We start from the raw sequence: 21,736 nt of genomic DNA on the forward strand, positions 1-21,736 counted from the left end.
AAAATTCTAATATAAATGCTCCCTTTGGGGTTGGGGAGGTAGCTCAGTGATAGAAAAAGGCTATAAGTTCCATCCCTGGCACCACCAAAAAAAATCAAATGCTGCCTGGAACATCTGGAGTGCTGTCAGTCGTGGGGCCCTGTCAGATCTCCAGGTGCAGAAGGTGGCTTGAGTTTGGGAGCAGGTGTTGAGTGCCGCCACTGGAAGAGCTTGCCCTCTGCAAATTTGGGGTCCCTATCACACAGACCCAGCCCAGGAAGGCAGATGAGCACCCAGCAAGGACTGAGAGAGCCCTGCCCCTGTGCTTGAGGCCCAAGCAATAACTGTCAATCATTTAGTGTTGCAGAGGGGCAGGGACTGGCTGCCTCGGTGTTCATTCATTCTGCACACATGGGTGCAAGGTCCCTGCCCTGGAGTGGCCCCAGTTGCAGGAGGTCAACTGTGCTACACACCTAGCCAAGTAGGGAGAAATGCCAGTGGACAGGAGCCTTGCCCAGCTAGGGAAGGAGGGGCCACCAGTAACTACCCCTACGTTTTCAGCTTTGTCAGCAGCCCCAGAGCCTCAGTCCTTGTTCCCTTGCCCCCTCCCTTGGGCTCTCCTCCTTGCCAGGGCTGGCACAGAGGGACTCGGCCACTATAGCGGGGAATTCAAGGGTGAGGAGGAAACCCCAGAGAAGCCCAGTGACATCTCTGGCCAGGTCGCTGCTCTGTGGCTCTGACTCCCTCCCCAGGGCGCCCTAACTTAGCTCTCAGCTTTCATTCCTGAGGGTGTGGCCCCAAGAGGCAGTTAGGACAAACCAGGGGTGCCGGCCTCCGTCCATCAAGCCTGTCCTGTTGGCCGTTTCATTAGGTGGAACACGCAAAACTTTACTTTGCCCATCTTGGAATTTACCAGATAGGATTAAGACTAGTTTTATTTGAGACTCATTCAGAAAACTTGCATGTGGGTGACCTCAGTGGTGTCAGACACAATCTCCAGGGGTTGGAGCTGGACAGTCCTCCCTTAGGATTGTCCCTCCTATCCACTTGTTATCTTCTCTTTAAAAGTTCTGTCATTTGTGAGTTGGCCACCGTAGCTCATCTAGCTAGCTGACGGATAACTCTGTGATCCGGGAAGGTGGTCGCTTCTCTTTCCTCGTGACCAGGACGGATGAGGGCACCGGTCCCAACAGCATGGGGCTCGCCTCTTTAAACACGCCTGCCTCTGTTCCTGTAGTCTCTGCCCTGTTTCAGTTTGTCTCCCTCCCAAAGTGCTGACGTTCACTTTGGTTTTATTTGTGTTTAGTTGAAGACACCCACGCCTTCCTGTGCTAAAGCCTGAGAAACAGGCCTTGCCTTAGCCCCAGCGCCCCACTCCATGTAGCTCAGACCCTTTGATCAAACCCTCCAGCCCCGAGCCAGCTTCCTCTCCTAAACACGTCTCTTCTGTCACACCCCCAACGGGCAGTTGGGAGCAGAGGAGATGAAGCTCAAGGTAAGGAAATGACCTTGGACAGAACCAGGCTACCCTAGCGGGGTTTCCGTGAATGTCCTCTTAGTCACCTTCTTTAAATAAGCTCCTGCAGGCTCTTTCCACATAGAATAGTGAAAATTCTAGCTGAAGAGGAAAGGGGCCTCCAGGCCTTGCTTCTCCCGTCCCCTGCCCTTGGCAGCAGCGGCCCCTGAGGCCCTGAGGATCCAAGTTTGAAAGTCGCCCCTGGGTAGGTTGCTGTGCCCATCCTTGGCTTTGGTAACCGGAGCGGCCTGCAGATGACCTGTTTCCACGGGCTCACTCCCTCCTGAGCCAGCTAGTGCTCTGTGGTCAGTGCTGGCTGCTTCTTGCAGCTCCTGTTAGGTACAACAGTCACCTCCTGGGACAGACTCCCAACTGCAGACTGCGTGCCGGCTCTTGCTCCTGACCTTTGGCCAGGGTTCACCTGCCAAGCGCCCTTAGCGCACCTGAGACCTGCAGGTCGTTTGGGACAGAACAAAAGAACATGACCTCGCTCTGTTTAGTATTTTCAGTCAGGTTCAACAAATAGTGTCCCCAGGAGTCTCTGGTGACACCAACATGTCAGCCAGGTACATCCATAAAGTCGGAAAATGAGTGTCCCCATGGGCATGGCCTCCCAGTGTCCTGCCCACTGATCAACACCTAGTGGACAACAACCCTGATCTTGCTACACGCTCTTTTGTCTTTTTATAAAATAACGTCAGCACTGCGCGTGCTGATAACCAATGCAAATAATTCCCCTGGGAGGAAATGGCAACGGGGTGCTTGGCGCTGGGGTGGGGCTGGGCTGTCTGCGCAGCAAACCCTTGAGGTGGTTGGACACGTTTGTTGCATCCAGAAGGCAAAGGGTCACCCGCTTTCGCCTCCTTGAGTTGAGGAGGGGTCCTTGGGGCCGGCCTTGACTCACGACAGTCACACTCCCCGTTGGTGAAAAACACTTTACCCTAATTCCATTTACAGGGGGCTGATAGTAAAACTGGAACAAAGATCGCCACACCCCGGGGAACAGCCCCTCCAGGCCAGAAAGGCACGGCCAACGCCACCAGGATTCCAGCCAAAACCACACCCAGCCCAAAGACACCGCCGGGCACTGGTAAGAAGAATGTTCTCTGGAGTCCTGGTCAGAGGAAGCTCCCAGAAGGTACAGTCCTCCCAGGACACCACTGGCAATAATAACCCCTGCAGCTGAGCAAGGCCTTGCGGTTTGCTAAGCACTGGAATGTTCTCCGTCTTTGTAATACTTTTGGCAGTTTTCTGGGGTGGACACTAAATCCTTTACTTTTAATCAGTGAAGAAATGGAGGCTCTGAAAGTTTGCTTGGCTCCGTCTAACCAGCATGAGGAAAAGTGCTGTCACGTGACGCGTTAAGTGGCAGGATAAGGGGCTTCTCTGTCTTCCAACTCAGGGTTCTGGGGAGGCAGCCCCAGCTGAAAGTGTTTTCAGGCCCCCAAACAGGGCATGGTGGCACTGTCTCTCTGGAGACAGTAGCAGTCTGGACAGGTCACTCTGGGTGACCTCACACAGGGCTTGGCCCTGAGCAGCCTCACTCTCTGGGTATGTTAGGAATCTTCTGGCAAAACCCAAGGGTCTTAACTGAGCCGTGGCGAGCTGTGCCCATTGTCCTGGACTCCTGTGAGCCAAAGCCAGTCAGTGTTGGATACCCGCCCGTTGGGCTGGCCGTGTGCAGCTGCTAGGAATGGCAGCCCTCTTCCATTGCCCTGGTGGCCTGTTCCCTGCAAGTGGGTCTAGATGCTGCACAACTTAGGGGAGTGTGGCCTGCATTTGCTTCTGGGCAGCACCCAGGAGGCCTGTGGATCTTGGTGCCGCTGTGGTGAAGGCCTGGCCTGTCTCAGTGTCCCTGCTTGCCCAGCCTGCGGTGGCCCTCTCAGCCATGACACTGCATGCTTCTGACCTGGCGTTGCCCCCAGTGTGCAGGAGGATGGGCTGCTGGTTCGGGCAGTGGGCTTCGTTTTCACTAGTGTTTTCTTCCTGGGGTTTCCTCGAGCACTTATGATCTGGGGAGAATCAGCGGAGTTTCTAATGGGATTTTCATACGATTTTGAGCCTGCTGCGTCTCTTGGCTTTATGCCAGTCGCTTTGCCTATTGCAACAACTTGGACAAGGGTGTGCCTTGCTCTTCAGCTCTACCTGTTCTTAGGTGGCTGCCTGTAGGCGGACGCGTCTTCTCCGCTCGGCCCTGGACTTGGTTTCCTGCCTCCCTGTCCTGGGCCAGATGGGCCAGCGGGCTCCACGTGAAGAACGCCTTAAGACCCTTTAAGCCTGATTGTAATGAGGCCGTCTGTGGCTTTTTCTTTTTAAGCTTCCAAGCAAGTGCAGAGAAAACCACCCCCTGCAGGGGCAAAGTCTGAGAGAGGTAAATGTGGGCCTGCTTCCCTGGGTGGGCAGGCCCCCAGGGCATGTCTGCTGCCCCGGGCTTGTTGGCAGGGCTGGGCCAAGCTGGCAGACTCCCCAGCGAGCCGAGGGCTGCTTCCCTCCTGTGTGATTTGTGCAGCTGGGTCTGGCTGGTGGACTCTCCACACAGCCTCTTCTCGTTTGCTGCAGGGACTAGGGCTGTGGGGGTGAGCACAGGGGAGTATGTGCCGCCAGGCATTTGGGGTGCTGGTTCCTAACGAGGGTTTAGGTAGGAAATTACCTCTGGCCTTCTTGAAGGTGTGTTCTGTGAGCACCACAGCTGGGCTGGACACCGCCTGTTAGGACATCCCAACTTCAAGACCATCTTTCATTCGCCGGTGCATAAGATGCCTGTAATCCCAATGACTGAGGAGGCTGAGGCAGGAGGATAGCAAGTTTGAGGTTGATCTCAGCAATTTAATGTGGCTCTAAACAACTTAGCAAGACCCTGTCTCAAAATAAAAAAATAAAAAGGGCTGTGGCTCAGCAGTTAAGCGCCCCTAGGTTCAATCCCTGGTACCAGAGGGGAAAAAAAGACCATCTTGTGGGCACTGATCCCTCTTCCCAGGCTTGGGGAGGGTGATTGACCTGCCCAGAGTCACTCTGCAAGAGATGACATTTCTCAGGTGACCACGACCAGGCCTCCTGTGTCCCTGGAGACAGGAAGGCAGAGGCTGGCCTGGAGCAGAGGCCCCATTGGGTGTTTCCTTCTGGGGAAAAGGCCTCACTTGTCCTGTTGCCACAGCATGTGACCACTCTAGGCACGTCAGAGACGTGGAACTTCACACTCTGAACACTGAGGTGCTTGCTATCACTTGACAAGGGCACTCCAGACGTTGCAGACAGCACAGACTGCAGATTACAACGTTTGTTATGGATGGTTCCTGGCCTGGGGTGGGGAGTGAGGAAACCAGTTTTGCCAGCCCCACGAGGTTCTGCCCTAGCAGATCAGGATGGGGCCCAGCAATCTGCATTTTACAGGTCTCACTTCCTCCTCAAATGCTCCAAAGATTTGCCAAAGGAAAAGAAAAAAATAAAATGAAAACTCCCAGAGGTTCTGACCTGGGGTTCCCAGGGCCCCACTTTGAAAATCTCCAACCGCAGACAGAATGGCAAACTCTGAAGTGTAACCGGGGCACGGGAAGTGCAGCCACAGAAGCAGGTGTAGGGGTGAAGGACTCCCAGAGGTGGAGGGACCCAGTCTGCTGGCAAGCAGAGGTCCTGGCTGCAGGGCCGGGGCCTGCAGGTGCTTGGAAAGGGGTGTGGTCTGGCCCGCACAGGTGTGGGGGATGGGCATTCTTGGGGGGCGGGACAGCCAGCAGGACCTGGTGGTGGGAAGAGGCTTGGCGTGGCCGGTGGACTCGGGCAGCGAGGCAGACAGTGGATATGTGGTTCCAGAGCCAGGGAAGGGGGTAGGAGCCCTGGAGTTGGACGGGGTGGGTAAAGGGCCAGCTTGGTCTGGGCTTGAGGGTAGCAGCTGGGTCCTGTCATGGTGTCACCTTTGGGCAGGGTAAGGGCCACACTGGTGTGAATTTTGCAAAGCATATTGACACATGCCTCCATAGGCAGCCTCCCTCCCTGCAGGCTCCATAATCCTGTCCATCTCCAATCTGAGGCCTCTGAGTTCAGAGAGGGGTAGTGACTTGCCTGGGACCACACAGCTAGTTGGCCCCAGGGCCATGGCAGGATATTGATGGGATATTGATGAACATTCTGTTGCTGTCCTGGGGAATGGCGTCACTGTCCCTAAGTGACAAGGTCAGCAGGAGGAGAGGCTTCTCCAGCAGTGGGCTCCAGGGCTTCCTCCTGCGGAGGTTGCTGAGCTCTCAACCTTGTTCCCACCTGCCTGTTCTGTCCTGAGCCTGACAGTGGCCCCCGGGGCCTTTGCTGACCCCCTCCCCTTAGCCTGCCTTCCTCCCTTTCTCCCCAGGTGAACCAGCAAAATCTGGGGATCGCAGTGGCTACAGCAGCCCCGGCTCTCCAGGCACCCCCGGCAGCCGTTCCCGCACCCCGTCCCTGCCGACGCCACCCACCCGAGAGCCCAAGAAGGTGGCAGTGGTCCGCACTCCACCCAAGTCACCGTCTTCCACCAAGAGCCGCCTGCAGACTGCGCCCGTGCCCATGCCAGACCTGAAGAATGTCAGGTCCAAGATCGGCTCCACCGAGAACCTGAAGCACCAGCCAGGAGGAGGCAAGGTAAGGCGCGCGGGCTGCTGTGCGTGAGGGCGGACGGGTGGGTCCTGTCACCAGCCTGGCTCAGCTGCCACCCCTCCCAGAGCACCTGCCCTGACCCTTACCTCTTTATCAGGTCACCTTCAAGCCGCGGTGTCCCGCTTGGGGCAAAGCCCTGGTTCTTCCTTTCCCCCGCGGCCCCTGCTGATCAGATGGAGAGTATAGGTTGTGTCCCCTGGCCTGTGGTCCTCCAGGTGGGGGTGCCCACGGCGGTGCCATTCAGAACTCGGCACCATCCAGAGGTGGCAGCAGGCGTGCATTGGGCATCCCAGGTTTCTCTATAATCCTCGGTTCTGGGGAAATTTGGGGACACCACTTGGAAGAACTGACCCTTCTGGGGTTAGGAGGGCATCGCGGAGTCTTTGGACGTCCTAAGGGTGGAGAAACGGGCGTTGAGGGCCTAGGGCAGCAGGACAGGGGACCGGCCAGTCCCCTTCCTCTGCTCGTCCCTCTCCCCCCTGTGAGACGGTTAAACAGGGGAGATGTATTTCCTCCTAGTTCTGGAGGCTGCAGGCCTCAGTGTGTCCAGAGGCTGGCTTCTGAGGCCTGTCCTCAGCTGGCGGACGGCCACCTTCCCCGTGCGCTCACTCGGCCTTCCCGTCATGTGCCTGTTGTCATCTCCTCATCTAAGGACACCAGCCCTGTGGGATTAAGGCTGCTTTAATGACCTCCGGTTGACTCAGCCACCTCCTTCAATAGAGTCACATTCCAAGATCCTGAGTTTGGGGTGTCCACATAAGGATCTGGGGGGACTCAGTTCAGCTCAGAACACCCTCCTCTCCCAGCACCCAGAGGAGCCGAGAAAGGAGAAGAGGAGGCGTGCGTGGGGTGTCCACCTCCGCCACCCCATGCACTGGGCTTTCTGGGCCCCCTTCTGGGGCCTCCTGGGTGCTGTGCGAGCTCCTCGGGACCTGGGTGCTTCCCTTCCAGGTGGGACAGCTTGCCTCCCCTCGGCGGGCGCTCGCCCCACTATTGAATTTATGTCACTCCCGGCTGGAGCTGGTCACTGCAGGGAGACGGCCTCGGTGCCGTGGGTGCCTTCCTCACCTGACCTGTCCTCCTGTTGGCCCTTCAGTCCTCAGAGCTGGAAACTCCTGCCCGCTGGTCGCTTGGGGCAGCCCCTGGGCCCCAGTGCCTGGCCATCTTGCCCCTGCCTCCAGGCTGGAGGCTGGAGGCCGGCCGTGAGTCCAATGCTGGGTCTCGATGTCACCGTGGCTTGGTCCTAGGTCTGTGTTAGTGGTACTGGCCCTGCTCCTCCCTGGGGACGCCTGGCTCCTCCAGAAAGGGCCCTGGGGGTTGACCTGAAGTTGACCCTGTGGAGCTGTGGCCAAGGCCCCGGAGGCAGCTTTGGGAGCTGGTGGGATGGTCTCCTACCGGGCACCTGCGGTCCTGGCCCTGCAGCAGCCGCATGGGCCCTGTGGCCACAGCGCATCAGGGTGCATCAGGACCGTGTGCTTCCATCCTGAAGAACAAAGAGGACCCTGTGCAGCGTGGCCACACAGTGCGGTGACAAGAGGAAGGCAGGGCCACCCCCCACTCAGGGACAAGTGCACCCTGGCTTCCCGGCTCCGCATACCAACAGAGACCCCCACGAAGTGAGGGGACGGGGAGCTGCGTCCTCCCTGGTAGAAAGGACAGATGGTGCCAGGAGGGTGAGAGCTCATGTCACACGGCTCAGCCGCAGCTCAGGAGCCCCAGCGCCAGGCCCTGCGCAGAGCCCCTCTGACCAAGGAAAAGATGGACAGCGGCCCACACAGGGCCCCACACAGGGGCCACGGAGACAGGCGCGGCCTGGGGACTCGGAGTCAGGAAGTGGGATCCATTGGTCTCCTGCCCCGGGCACTAATCCTAGTTGGATTAAAGGTCCTGCCTGTCCCCACTCTGGCTAGTGTGTGGCTTTTAAAAGAAAAGACAGCGACTCTGGAGGCTGAGCAGGAAAATAGTGAGTTTGAGGCCAGCCTCAGCAACTGAGCCAGACCCAGTCTCCAAACCAAATAAATGGTGACAAGGACTGGGCTGTGGCTCAGTGGACAGCACTTGCCTAGCCCGTGTGAGGCCCTGGGCTCCATGCCCAGTACTGCGAAGAGGGTGGTGGAGAGGGAGAGAGAGGGAGAAGAAAAGGTTTGTCGGACCCATGGTCAGGTAGCCCTGCAGAGTAGCTCCAGGTCACCACGAGGCTCTGCGCAGCATGAGTGTCCCCAGCTGCTGTCCACACTTCCATCTCAGGCTCCCTTGTCCCTAATGACCCCAGGAGGCTCCATCTCAGGACCCCAGTGACTGTCACTCTGCAGGGTGCCGGGCTGTTTGACCCACAAGGTACCCTGACTGGCTTTCCTCCCTCTCCCAGCCTGGACACCCCACTTCAGCCCCGTAGACTGCGATCCAGGTACAGCCACGTCTTCTCAGGACGCGAGGCAGGCTCAGTCCCTCCTTGCCCTTTCCACCTGCCTAGAATGCCCTTCCCTCCGACCTCTCCCTTCCCTCAAGCCAAGCTCAGGTGCCATCTACTCCAGGAAGTCTTCCCAGATTCCCTCTGCCTTCTGAGCCGTAGCCGAGGGTGGAGGCTGAGTCTCGTGGCCACTCAGGTGGCAAGCGCTCCTGGAATGGGGGACAGTGTAACTCAGCACCTCTGAGCCGCGGAGGACTCAGGCGGACGGGGCGGGAGCTGTACCCTGACGGAGGCAGCTCCCCTGGCAGCCCTGGCTCATCTGCGGTTGGCTGGGAAGATGGGAGTGCTGGGGACCAGGGGCGTCCTGCAGCTCAGCTGGGAGCAGCAGAAATAGGGATGAACGGGAAGATGACAGTCCACAGAGGAGGCCCTGAGCTGTCCTCGCATCAGGGCAGCTGGACAGAGATGGCACATCCTCATCCACTGGAAGGGCCTCTCAGGGCAGAACTGTGGGAAGGGACCGAGAAGCAGAAACAGCCTGTGTCACGTTCCGTGAAGCCTAGAAGACGGTCTGGAACCAAGAAGACCTAGGTGCAGCCACAGAGGCCAACCCTGGGACCTCCAGGGACCGGGGAAAGGCCGACAGATAAGCTCAGGCCTCCTCCCTCTGGACTGGGCAGAAGGCTTGGAGAGCTGCACTGAGATCTTTGGGTGCCCAGGTCCACACGCAGCAAGTGCTCAATAAATGTTCAGCTACCAAGAGACAAAGCTGTGAGAGTCTGAAGAACCAGACGGTGGACCCCCAGCGGCCGATGCTCGCCTGAGGAAAGGCGGAGGCCCCCGCTATGTGCCAGACACTGAGCCCCAGACCACCGGGCACTGGTTGGAAAGTGTGCGACGTCTATTTTTCTCCTTTGGGCTTTTTCTCTGTTTTCACAATTTGCGACCGTGAACACGTATTGCTTTAAGAGTCCAAAACAAAGTTATTTTTACAGGAAAATGCAGAGAATCAGTGCTGCACCCCAGAAGGGGGTGGGTGGACTCCAGGCGGGGGCTGCACAGCCGCTCAGGGATTCTTTTAAACATCTCGTGCCTGAGTCCCCACGGACCTGCTGTGGCCTTGGAGTGGGCCTTACCAGGTGTCTCTGGATAGTCCAGGCTGGTGTCCGAAAATCTTACCTGCTGACCTCAGGTCTTGACCCCAACTACTGGGGGCTCTTGCGCGTGCTGGATTTGGTGACTGATTGTCCTATTCTGGTTGACACCCTGTCCCCATTTGCAGATTCCATGCAACTGGCTCCTTGGTCAGCTCAGACCCGGCCATTGCTCAGCCCTCAGGAGCTACCCCCAGCCCTGTGCGGCCCCTGGGGGGTGGGGAGCTGGGATGGATTAAAACTGTCCACTGCGGCTACGAGTGATGGCTGTCTGTGCCCTTGTGTCCTGGTGAGGGCGACAGTGGGTGCAGTCAGACACCACAAGGGAAGGTTCCTAGGCTCTCAGCTCAGTCCTCAAGTCAATGGTCTGCTGAGGGGCCTCCTGCACCTGCCTCTGGACTAGAGTGCAGCCTTGGTCAGGTCATCTTGAGGCCTTTGGGGCCTCCAGGTTGATCCCGATCCACAGGAAGGGCTGTCAGTCTGCATCTTAGAAACAAAAGCTGGGATTCAGAAAAAAATGGTAAGCTCAAAAAATATGCATTTTTAAATATTTACCCCCAAAATTTAAATGTCTCCAATAATGAGAAAATCAATACTATAAAATATTATGGAATCATTAAAAAGGATCTTTGAATATAATGTTCAATAATTATAAAATTATAAATTGTTATACTAAAAAATGAATAAGTAATGTAGGCAATGCCTCCCATCTATAGGAAAAGTAGAAGCAAAACCAGGCACGTGGCCACGCCTCGACTCAGCTTCTCCAGAGGCTGAGGCAGGGGAATGGCAAGTTTGAATCTAACCTGTGCAATTTAGTGAGACCACCTTAAAACAGGAATTTTAAAAAGGGCTGAGGATGTTGTTCAGTGTAGAGCCCTTGCCTAACAATGTGGGAGGCTCTGAGTTCAATCCTAGTATTGCAAAAGTTAAAAAAAAAATGCAAAGAAGAATGTCTGAAAGAAAATATGACAAATAGTGACTCATAGGGATTGTGATTCTTGTATTTTTCCCTTCCCAAATTTTCTACAATGAAAATATTTATAATCTGAAGGAAGATTTATAGAAATTCAGTTGTAACTGGAGATGTTAAATAACAGTAGATGAGAGTAAAGTACAAGACAAGGAAGCCACGTGCAGTGGCTACACCTCGCAGCAACTCAGGAGGTTGAGGTATGAGGTTTGCAACGCGGAGGCCGGCCTCAGCAACTTAGTGAGACTGTCTCAAAATAAGATGGGCTGGGGTTGTGGCTCAGTGGTAGAGCACTCGCCTAGCATGCATACATGAAGTCCACATAATTGAAAAGGGAAGTGAACAGAAAAATACCAGAAACTAAACTGTATGACAGGGGTCTGCCTGTTATGAGTTCAAATATTATGCCGATAATCTATTTAGGTCATAAAGAAAAATATCTATAAATAATTTTTTAAATCACACAAAAACAGAAAATTCAATAAATAAGACAAAAAAAATTAATTTTTTTAAAAAAAGTAAACACACACACACACACACACACACACACACACACACACATAAAGAGGCATAACCACAGTATAATAAGCCAGAACTTAATTATCTAAGTATCTCCAACATGACCATAAAGACTTGGAAATTTAAATATTCTTATCTGATCGTGGAGGTGGCCTGGTTGGCCCTGAGCAGACGGAACTAAAGTCACTTCCTCTGGGGATGTCCAAGTCTGAGGCAAGAGAGAACCTGGGGGCAGGGGTCAGACAGAAACTTCCAGAGCAATAGGGCTTTGACGGGCTTGAGACGCAATGTTCCAGGAGGCCACAAGGAGGCGATAGAGTGCTGTGAGCGTCCTTCATTCTTGGACCCACCCACCGCGGCTGTTCCTTCTGGCAACTGTGTTAATTTGTTTTTCTCCTTCCCCTATCCTTGGTCTCTCTCTGCCACTCACCTGTGCTCATCTTCTTCTGATCTGTTTCTTTCTCTTTCCACCCCTTTGCATTCCCTGCTGACATCCAGGAAATGGAAGTGTTTAAAATGCACTCCATTTATTAACAGAATTCTGTCGTCCCTTTTAAAACAAACTTGCAGAATATGGATGTGGATAAAGTGAATTTGAACCTGGAGCAGTTTGCCTCTCCTGGATCAGGGCTGGGAATCCGGTGACTTGAACTGAGGATTTCAGAGGCCCCACAGTGAGCAAAGAGAACCTTGTCCTCATGTCCTGAGTGTGTGTGCTTCTGAAAAATTCTAAAGGAGCCTGGAGCAGTCAGTGTTTAAGGATGGAGTGCCAAGAATTCCAAGGGAGGTTGTCCTGTTAGTTGATCTCTTTGGCCAGTTGACTTGACAGGAGACGGACAGGTTTCTCGGTGTCAATTTCCGGGTGCTCACCTTGGACTTGTTTTTGTTTGGGGGCTGGGAATTGAACCCAGGGCCTTGTGCAAGCGAGGCAAGCTCTCTACCCACTGAGCTGTATCCCAGCCCCTCACCTTGGACTTGAAGACAAAGTTTGCTGTGGGCATCCACAAGCGCATCCTGGGTTAACTCCCCCCCAGCCCAGCAAGCATGGAGCCCTGCTGGGGACAGGCCCCCAGGCCTGGAGGGTTGGGGCCAGGGAGAGAGCAGCCTCAAGAAATCTGAGTCCAGACAGAACCAGATCAAGGCCCGGTGAGGGTTTGGACAGCTTTGGGTTTTCCCGGATACGGACTAAACCCACTCTTGCTCCCACCCATGGCAGCCTCTCCTCCGGGGTTACACCCTGACCACAGACATCCCCCCACCCCGATGAGGAGTCCCTAAGATCAAACTTCAGAGCTTCCAGTACATTGTTCTCTCATCTCCAGCGTCTAGACAGGGCTGAGGCACAATGTCCGTGTTGCTCCAGCTTAGAAATTGAATTTCTTGATTCCAGTTTCATAATACCAGCCATTACTGCTTTTTCTTCCTTCTGTAAATCTTAGATTCTGTAACAGGTGTTGACTTAATGTGACGACTAACAGTAATTCAGGTCTGCTTTGTAAATATCCTTGTGTCTATTGCCAAAGCCCACAAGAGATTGTTGCTGATTTTTGTGGGCTTGGAACAAGAAAACCACATTGGAAAAAAAAAATTTTTTTTCTATGTATGTTGCAGACCTTACATTATTGCTTAATGTCCTTCCATTCATTTGATTAGTTTCTTTTGTGGGTCAGTACAGAAAACAAGGTTATCTTCCTTGAAAAACTGGTTTTGTCACATAAGAAGAGTTACGTAACTCATCATATTTCCTTTTTTGACTTGGCTTCCAGGAAGCTCAGAGCTAAGTATAATTATCACTCTTGTAATTGTGACTCTGGATGACCTCCCCTTTTAACATTATCCTTTAAATTTGCTTGTTTTATTATGGAGTATGTGTTTTCTAATTCTAAGTTGCTCCACATCCTTTTGAAAGTGGGGAAATCTGCTTCTAGGACTTATCCAATGAAAGAATAAAAACTGATTCCCAAAGAGGGGATTCACATGGGACGCCTTAGCGTCTGAGGGGGGCAGGAATTCATTCAAAGCCATCCTGTCTCCCCCCTGGCAGAAGGGCAGTTCAGCGCCTGCCTAGTTAATAGGCTCCAGAGCAAGCCAGATGGAACTGTCTGGTGGATGGCTGGTGGATGCAAAGATGCCTGGATCTTTCCATGTGGCTTCTGCCACTGACTTGTTTTTTTTTTTTTTTTAAACCAGGGATTGAACCGGGGATGCTTAACCACTGAACCACATCCCCAGCCCTTTTTTATATTTTATTTAGAGACCAGGTCTTGCTGAGTTGCTTAGCACCTTGCTAAGTAGCTGAGGCTGCCTTTGAACTTGCGATCCTCCTGCCTCAACTTCCCTAGCTGCTGGGATTACAGGTGTGCCACCCCGCCTAGCTTCACCACTGGCTTCAGAGAGACCAATTTAAGACTCCCCTTTAATGACCTTCCTGTCTCTAACAAGGGCTGAAGTGGGTGAGAAAGGAACGTGGAGTTCAATATTTATCCAACTCTACATTTACATTTAATGGCAGAGAAGAAATTATACAAGAAGAATTTGAATTGATCAAAATGTAAACATTTGTGTGTTAGAAAAACATTTGTGCGTTGTTGGCACCTGCCAACAACAAGGGGTGAAGAAGAGATTTCATTGGGAAAGAAATGTAGAATCAGCCAGCAACGAAGTTATTTATTTTGGTCAGAGAAGCAGAACGATTTTTATGACCTTGCATTATAATTATGACTTGGAGATATTCCAAGGTGACAAGAATTACAACGGCCTCCATTTACTGGGTGGTTGATAAGTGCCAGGCCCTGTTTTCAGTGTTTTCCGGGAGTTAACTGACTTCATTTCACTAAGACTCTAGGAGGCAGGTATTATCACCCCAATTTTACAGATGGGGAAACTGAGGCACAAAGGGGTTAAATTGATATCGAAGGTAAATTACCAAACCAGGATTCAAACCCAAGCTTTGGCTCCCAGCTTATGCCCTTAACCTGGAAAGGCATGTCCCTGTCTGGAAATTATTAAGTAGTAAGAGTCAAAACAATGTTTTAAATACCTGATGTGGGTAAAAATATGGTAAAGGTGGCTTTCTCAACAGCAGTTGCAGAGAAAATTAATCCTTTTAGAAAGCCATTTGGAAAGTTGTATTGAGGGCTTTTTAAATATTTATAACTTTGACCCACAAATTCTATTTCTAGGACTCTATGCTATGAAAATAATCCATAATATGGAAAAAAAAAAATCCTTGCAGAGAGATGTTCACAGGAGGTATTTTTTATTACTTAAACTGGAATCAATGCAAATCAGCGTGTGGATAGCACAGGATCAGCAATCACAGGATGAAACAGGATGTAGTATTAAGAACCATGCTGGCAGCCAGGCACCATCGCGCAAGCCTGTAATGCCAGCGGCTCTGGAGGCTGAGACAGGAGGATCGTGAGCTCAAAGCCAGCCTCAGCAAAGACAAGACCCTAAGCAACTCAGTGAGACCCGGTCTCTAAATAAAATACAAAGTAGGGCTGGGATGTGGCTCAGTGGTTGAGTGCCTTTGAATTCAATCCCTGGTACCAAAAAAAAAAAAAAAAAAGAATCATGCTGGTGTACCCTGTGGTCCCAGACTTGGGAGGCAGAGGCAGGAGGATCGCTTGAGCCCAGGAGTTCGAGCCCATCCTGGGCAACATAGCAAGACTCCTTCTCAAAAAAAAAAAAAAAAAAAAAAAGAAAAGAAAAATGCTTAAGGTATGATGTTAATACGGGATGCAAAATGGTATGTTTGCAATAATTCTACCTTTTGTATGTGTAAGGCAGTGGTTACAAATAAGACGTCAAGGAAATAGAACAAAATGCAATAGTCATTCTGTTTGGTTGGTAAGAAAGCTGCTTTGTTTTTGCAACTATTTTTGAAATCATATGCTGTGTTTTTCTAATGTAAAAAACAGTTTTGTTTTTTTTTTTTTTTAAAAAGGAACATAAACCAGGTGTAGTGATACATGCCTATAATCCCAATGACCTGGGAGGCTGAGGCAGGAGGATCGCAAAAAAAAAAAAACACTGGGATGTAGCTCAGTGGTAAAGCAATCCTGGGTTCAGTCCCCACTACTGGGGCATGGGGGATGAGAGAAAATAAAGAGATAGGTTAAATATGTGATTCCAAAGTTTTACAATTCAGGCCATTAAAATTAAGAAAAAAAACAGGATGGGTCAGAGACCAGGAGGGAGTGCAGACCCTGACCCCAGTCCCAGTCTGTCCACAGTATTCGCAAAGGTGCCACTGCAGACTGGGTTTCGCTTTCAAATTTTCAGAAACCAGCTTGGCCCTGCTGGCTCTCCATCAGGAGCTGCAGCAGTGGTAATTCACATCTGTGATTAATAAGAACCAGGGCACCTCGGGCTCCTGGGGAAAGACACCGGGGAGGAAGGTGGCGCAGCCAGGCCCCAGTTTCAGTTCCCCTGAAACCCCGCTGGCCTAGTTCCGTGGGCAAACTGGGTAACAGTCGTTCTTTACCAAAATGATGTCCCCACACCTTGTCTCCCTGGTCAACAAAGTCTCAGCTCCTGGGAATGCAGCTCTCAGGGCCTCATCAGGGTCACACCTGGGGACACACGGGGACACTTACTCAGTCTCTGGTAGGCGCCTGGTGGGCTGGAGGTGGCAGAGGGTGGGTGGTGGGAGGCGGGACAGTGGGGCACAGAGCCCTCCCTGGAGGGGGACTCCTCACAGGCCACCCAGAGGCCAGGGCTTCCCAGGCTTGGCGTGGGAATTTCCAAAGTGCAGCGACTTCAGCCAGACTTCTCCAGGGGACCGAATCCTAGGTCAGGGGAAGGTCTGGGGTTTTCTTTCAAAGAAAATCTCCGGGTGCGTGCAGCCCCCCCCCCCCCCCCCCCCGCCAGAGGACAGCGCGTGCCTTCTCTCAGTGTCCCCCTCCGGAGGGCTGTGTGGACAAGAACACGGGGCTTTTTGTTGACGTGTGACTGGGCTCATTTTCTCCTCTAGGCCCATCTGCTGAACCCCCGTCTCTGATTCACAGGCCTCAGGACCCCACGGGCTCCACAGGACCCTTCCGTAAAGTGAATACCCGCCTCCCCAGGAGGATCTGGTTGTAATCCCGGTCACCAAGCTCAATTCCCCAGACCTTGCAGGCAGCCCCCTCTTCCCTTCCTCCTGAAGATCGGTCCCTTGGGAGGGGTGGCCCTGGCCCGCCCCTCCCCCCACGGCCGCGCACGTGGCCTGGCGCCTCCCTCCGCCCTCCTGGAGGCCGGGTGTGTGGTGCCCAGCGATGGATCTGGGTGTGGTGTGTCACTCATCCTTTTTTCTGGCTATCAAAGGTGCAGATAATTAATAAGAAGCTGGATCTTAGCAACGTCCAGTCCAAGTGTGGCTCAAAGGATAATATCAAACACGTCCCGGGCGGCGGCAGTGTGAGTACCTGCACACGTCCGTCCGTCCGTCCCACGCCCCGATGTGTGTGCGCTGCGCCCCTGACAAGCGGCATGAGCGTCTCGACTTGCAAAACATTGCACAGAATAAATCATCTCGGGCTCGGGATCTCCCCGTGTCCCCCAGAAAAATGCAGCCCAGGGGCTCCAAATCCTAACCCTGTGTCCAGTGTCCTTCCTCATGTTCCAGGAGCCCCCTTTCCCTCCAGCTCGTGAGGGCCATGGGGGCCCCCCGAATAGGGAAGGTTGGCTCGACTGGGTGGCGCTGGTCTGTAACTCCAGCTTCTCAGGAGGCTGAGACAGGAGGATCTTAGGTGGAAGGCCAGCCTTGGCAACTTCACAAGACCCTGCCTCAAAATAAAAACAAAAAGCACTGGGAATGTTCTGCTCAGTGGTAGAACACTTGCCTAGTCCCATCCCCAGGACTACCAACAAAGTCAAAATGAGAACAGGGAAGGAGACTGATCCCCTCTCTGGCCCCTCCCCGAGGAAGCTGGGTCCTCACAGCGTGATGCCCTTCACTCACTGCCCAGGCCTCCACTCACTGCCCAGGCCCTGTCCCCAGGAGCCCCACAGCCCATTTGAACTTGGGCTGAAGGTGGTAGCACCCGAGACTGGGCTGTGTCACCTCTTCCCCCATCAGCTGGGCAGTTTCACTTTAGGTGGCTCCACTGTGGACAGGTGGCCCATTTGTTCTGACAAGTGGACACAGAGGACTCACCATCCTACCTCAAGGGCAAGAGAGTCCAAACTGGCTGGTTGGCTGTCCTGCATCTTCTGGGACGGGCCAGTTCCTAAATCTCCCAGCTTAGACTTAAACCCAGCTCCACCTTAAGCCGGACTCTAGAAGCAAAGAGCCAAAGGAAAGCCCCACAGGTGGTCCTGTCCGCAGTCATTTGGCCATTTGACGGAGGGAGAACTGCTCTTAGGGCCCTTCTCAATGTGGCTGCCTCCAAACGCCCCTGGGGACACCTTGTATCCTCATGGGTATGTCCCTGTGGGATACTGGACGCTGATCCTCACTTCCCATCCTCCCTCCATGGGCTCAGAGACACTGTCACCCTCCTGGCTGGACTCCTGTGTGCTCTCCTCGGCTCTTGCGTACTCTCCAAACCTACCCCTGGGGAGCTGGAGGTTTGAGATCCCTGAGGCCCACCCCTCCGGAGGGGCTTGGTCTCTGGGGGAAGCACCTTGCTCCTGGCTGGCAGTGTCACGAGCCCCCAGGAAGGTCCTCCTCCAGTCAGTCCAGCCCAGAGGGTTTATTCTTGCAATGTGCTGCGCCCCTGCTGCCCCAGCACCTGGACCCTGCCTCCTGCCTCTGAGGCCTCTGTGGCTGCGCATGGGGCCTCACTAACGCTTCCTCACCAGTGTCTGCTAAGTGTCCCTCTGTCCTCCACTCCCACCCCGTCGCAGGTGCTTGTTCCTGGGCCCCTGCCCAGCTGCTGTTTGAGGAATTCTGGCTGTGACCTCTCTGGCACTGCCACCCTGGCCAGAGGAGGAAGGCCATGTGCTTCCCAGATTGACAAATCTCTGGGCTCCTGGGCTGCAGAGGCAGATACTCCTGGAGGGGAAGCTGGGAAGGCAGCCCAGGGGCCGCGTGGCTCACATCCTCTGGTGACCAGTGGTTGCTCAAAGAAGCTGCAGAGCCCAGGACACCAGGGGACTTCCTCCTGTGTGTCCTGCACTGTGCCAGCCCACGGGCTAGCCTGCCACCTTACATGGAACCACAAGCTAGTCCAGGCTGACCAGGAGCGCTGTCCTTGGCCAGTGGCCACTGTTGGCTTTGGGAGGAACCTCAGTACTCTTTTCTGGTGAAGCTGTTGGAGTCACCTGCACACTGGCAGCCTGTGGCATTTTGGAGTACTGTGTCCCTGGCAAGCCCCATCTCTGGCTTGCTCCCTGGCCCTCCCCAGCTTGGAAGGGCTTCCCAGCAGGCAGGCCCTGCTCCTCCATCTTGGGATGCCCCTGCCTCTTGGCTGGGCTCCGGGCTCCTCTCCAAGGCTGCTCTCCTCCCCACCTCTCCTCTGGTGGCCCCAGTTTCACTGACCACCTGCCCAGGCCCCCCCCCCCTTCATCTGTCCCCTTTTCTTCCGGCCACTCCAGGTTCCAGCATCTCCTGCTCTGCACCACCCTGGCTCCCTCTCACAAGGGACCTCACCCAGGCCAGCCAGCTGGAAGGGAGTGAGGCCCGGGCCTCCCTCGAGGGAGCAGAGCCCGATGCCCCTGTCCACCTCCTTCAGGGTCCGCCCCAGAGCTCGGGCTGTTTGAAGATGGTCCTTACCGTGCTCATCCCTCGGCCCGCCTCCACAGGTGCAGGCTGCTGCCCCTGCGTCCTTCCTGTGCACATCCTGTCTTCCTCAGCCCCTCAGCAAACAGCAAAGGCCAGGCGACTTTGAAGTCAGATTACTGGGGTTGTTTTATTTAGACCTCAGGAAAAGCCCCTCCTTTTCTCTGTTATTCTCACACACAAGGCCTCCTCCTCCCAGAGTGTGCAGGTGAGCCTCCTGTGCCCTCAGGTGACCTCCAAGAGGGTCTCTGTGGGAGCCTCAAGACTTGGGGAAGTTATCAGCCAGTGAGTGACCTGCCACCAGGCCCCTCTAAGCTACGGCTTTACTAGAGACTTGCCTTCAGGAGACCCCATCCCAGGGTCCCTGGGGGAGCTGAGACCAGGGGTAGCTCAGGGGCATCGTTTCCCATGGGAGGGTTGGCAGTAAGGCTGGCTCTGAGCCCGCAGGCACCCCCCCCCGCCATGTCGAGTCTGCCCGCACTTGCCAAGGCACTCGGGTGTGTGGACTTTGCTGTGTGCCTGCCTGTCCTATTGGTGTTGCTTTCTTCCTCTTGGTAGAGGCTGAAGCGTCCTGGACACATGTGCTCAGGCACCAGCTAGTTCTTACCCGGAGTCGTTGAGTCCCACTGGGTCTCACTTGCTGACCGTCTCTGTTCTGTTGGGGGTGCTGGCCTCTGTGGAAGCGTCCCAGAATGGAGCCCACCCTCAGTCCTCATGCAGCCTCTTCTCCCAGGGGGCCCGCTCACCCCGCACTCTGGCCTCCCTAAGCAGGTTTTGCAAAGCTGCAAATACAGATCACATTGATCCCTTCTTCCTTTATGCCCCCACTGGATGTGGCCTGTCAGCAAGGGAGTAATGTTTTTACATTTAACTGTTTGCTAAATAACCAGGGTGGCCCTGCACAATGACCAAGAGTCCCCCGGTTTCTCTGAGGGTCTTTGTTCTGCAAGGATTGCAGATTCTGCAACCCCACAGTTAGTCCATCAGGACCCAGCTCCCTTGGGGCAGAACTGGCCAAATTTCAACAACAACTCATTTTTCCACCCCGACTGGGTGTGTTCCTAATGCAGACGGGAACCACTGACCCAGCGGCCCAGGCTCACACAGATGCTTTCCATTGTCACACCCATAATAAAATAATCCCTCTTTATTCTCCTTCTCTCTCTCTCTCTCTCTCTCTCTCTCTCTCTCTCTCTCTCTCTCTCTCTCTCTCCCTCTCTCTCTCTCTCTCTTTCTCTTGCTCTTTCTCACTTCCAGGTGCAAATAGTCTACAAACCAGTGGACCTAAGCAAGGTGACCTCCAAGTGCGGCTCCTTAGGCAACATCCATCATAAACCAGGTAACCCTCTGGGATGGGAAGGGCCTGGGGTGGGGCTGGGAGGGGCAGAGCGCTGGGAAGGATTTGTTGCCTGGGTCGTGCAGGAGAGTGTTAGTGTGGAACTTGCTGGGACCTGGGAGGCGTGGCTGCCCCAGCTGCTCCTGAGCAGGGCCTTGTTGGCCAAAATAAGGCATGGAGGGAGGGGGGATGCTGGTCCTGAGTCCCAACCTGTGACTGACTCTCTAGCAGTTTGTACGCGGGGCTTTTAGGGTGCCCCTGAAGGCCAGCTATATGGATGGCCTAGCTTGGTTCCCAGCCAACATGGGGGATACTTCACCACCCGCATCAGCTACAACATGAGACCCCTGGGCTATTGCCATGCCCTTGCTGTGACTTTGTTTAAATAGAAAACGAGGCCACTGGAGAGCCCCCATGCTACTCTCCCTCCCGTCCCACACTGTAAGGAGATCAGTGCACCCTTCATCTCTCTGGAGTAACAGAAATGTACACCTGTGCTGTCCAATGTAGCCAGTAACCACATGAGGCTATTGAGCACTTGAAATGGGGCTAATGCAATTGAAGAACTGAAATAATTTTATTTAATTAAAATGTAAATAGCAGCAGTCAGCAGTGACCATATTGAACAGCACAGGTATAGATTTTTTTTTTTTTGGTAGTGGGGATTGAACCCAAGGTGCCCTACCATTGAGCTACATCCCTAACCATTCTTATTTTAAGACAGTGTCCCACTAAGTTGCCAAAGGTCTCACTAAATTGCCAAGGCGAACTTATGATCCTCCAGCCTCCCAAGGCCCTGGGATTTCTGGTGTGTGTGCCCCAGTGTCTGCAGTATAGATTTCAAATGGCACATGACAGTCCACAGCAGGGACTTCTGCCTTCCTCAGGCTCTATCTGGAGCAGAGGTCTTTACTGGAAAGAGAAAGTCAATTTGGACCAGAACATGTCTGATTTTTTTTTTTTCCTGGCTCCCTGGACACTTTGTAGGAGTTGAGTATCAGAGAAAACTGTGCTACGGCACACCTGGGGCCACCATCCTCATGTGCTGTGAGTGGCTGTCTTCATCCTCCTCAAGAAATCCTCGTGCCCTGTCTCCCACTCTTGGGCTTGGCATAAAGGGTCAAGGAGGGCTGGGTGCCATGGTGCATTCCTGTAATTCTAGCAACTTGGGAGGCTGAGGCAGGAGGATCACAAGTTCGACACCAGCCTAGACAATTTAGCAAGACTCCGTCTAAAAGATAAAAGGGTTGGAGATGTAGCTTAGGAGTAAAACACTCCTGGATTCAATCTTTTGTTCCCTGAAAAAAGATAAAGAAAGGGTCAAGGAGGGAGAAAGGATTGGGGTCTTTCCTTTTTTAGTGTGCATTTTGACATTTAATTTGATTCTGAGATCTCTCAGGGTTGTGGTTTACAGGATATTGATATGGGAAGATCTCACTTTTTGGAAGTCAACCAATTTAGAAGTTAGCATAGTTTCTCCCCAACTGAGCTGTCATTTACCTTTGCATTATCTAAGGAAGA

The 21,736-nt window shown here is 53.6% G+C and overlaps 1 protein-coding gene across 27 annotated transcripts in view; it reads left to right on the forward strand.

The window, feature by feature from the left end:
- The window catches only part of MAPT (microtubule associated protein tau), a 96,935-nt gene that overhangs the window by 68,399 nt on the left and 6,800 nt on the right, over positions 1-21,736 (forward strand). For 7 of the 27 annotated variants that reach the window (XM_081271433.1, XM_081271427.1, XM_081271449.1 and 4 more), the window contains 5 exons: positions 2,453-2,633; positions 3,813-3,866; positions 5,835-6,100; positions 16,482-16,574; positions 20,137-20,218. In XM_081271433.1, the coding sequence (XP_081127559.1) occupies positions 2,453-2,633; positions 3,813-3,866; positions 5,835-6,100; positions 16,482-16,574; positions 20,137-20,218 (676 nt within the window). Of the gene's footprint in view, positions 1-2,452; positions 2,634-3,812; positions 3,867-5,834; positions 6,101-16,481; positions 16,575-18,695; positions 18,903-20,136; positions 20,219-21,736 lie in introns of those variants that run through there. The other 20 variants (XM_081271435.1, XM_081271434.1, XM_081271440.1 and 17 more) reach the window with 8 other exon arrangements.

Source organism: Spermophilus citellus (genome assembly GCF_964194105.1).
Source record: "Spermophilus citellus genome assembly, chromosome: 17".
NCBI classification, from domain to species: Eukaryota; Metazoa; Chordata; class Mammalia; order Rodentia; family Sciuridae; genus Spermophilus; species Spermophilus citellus.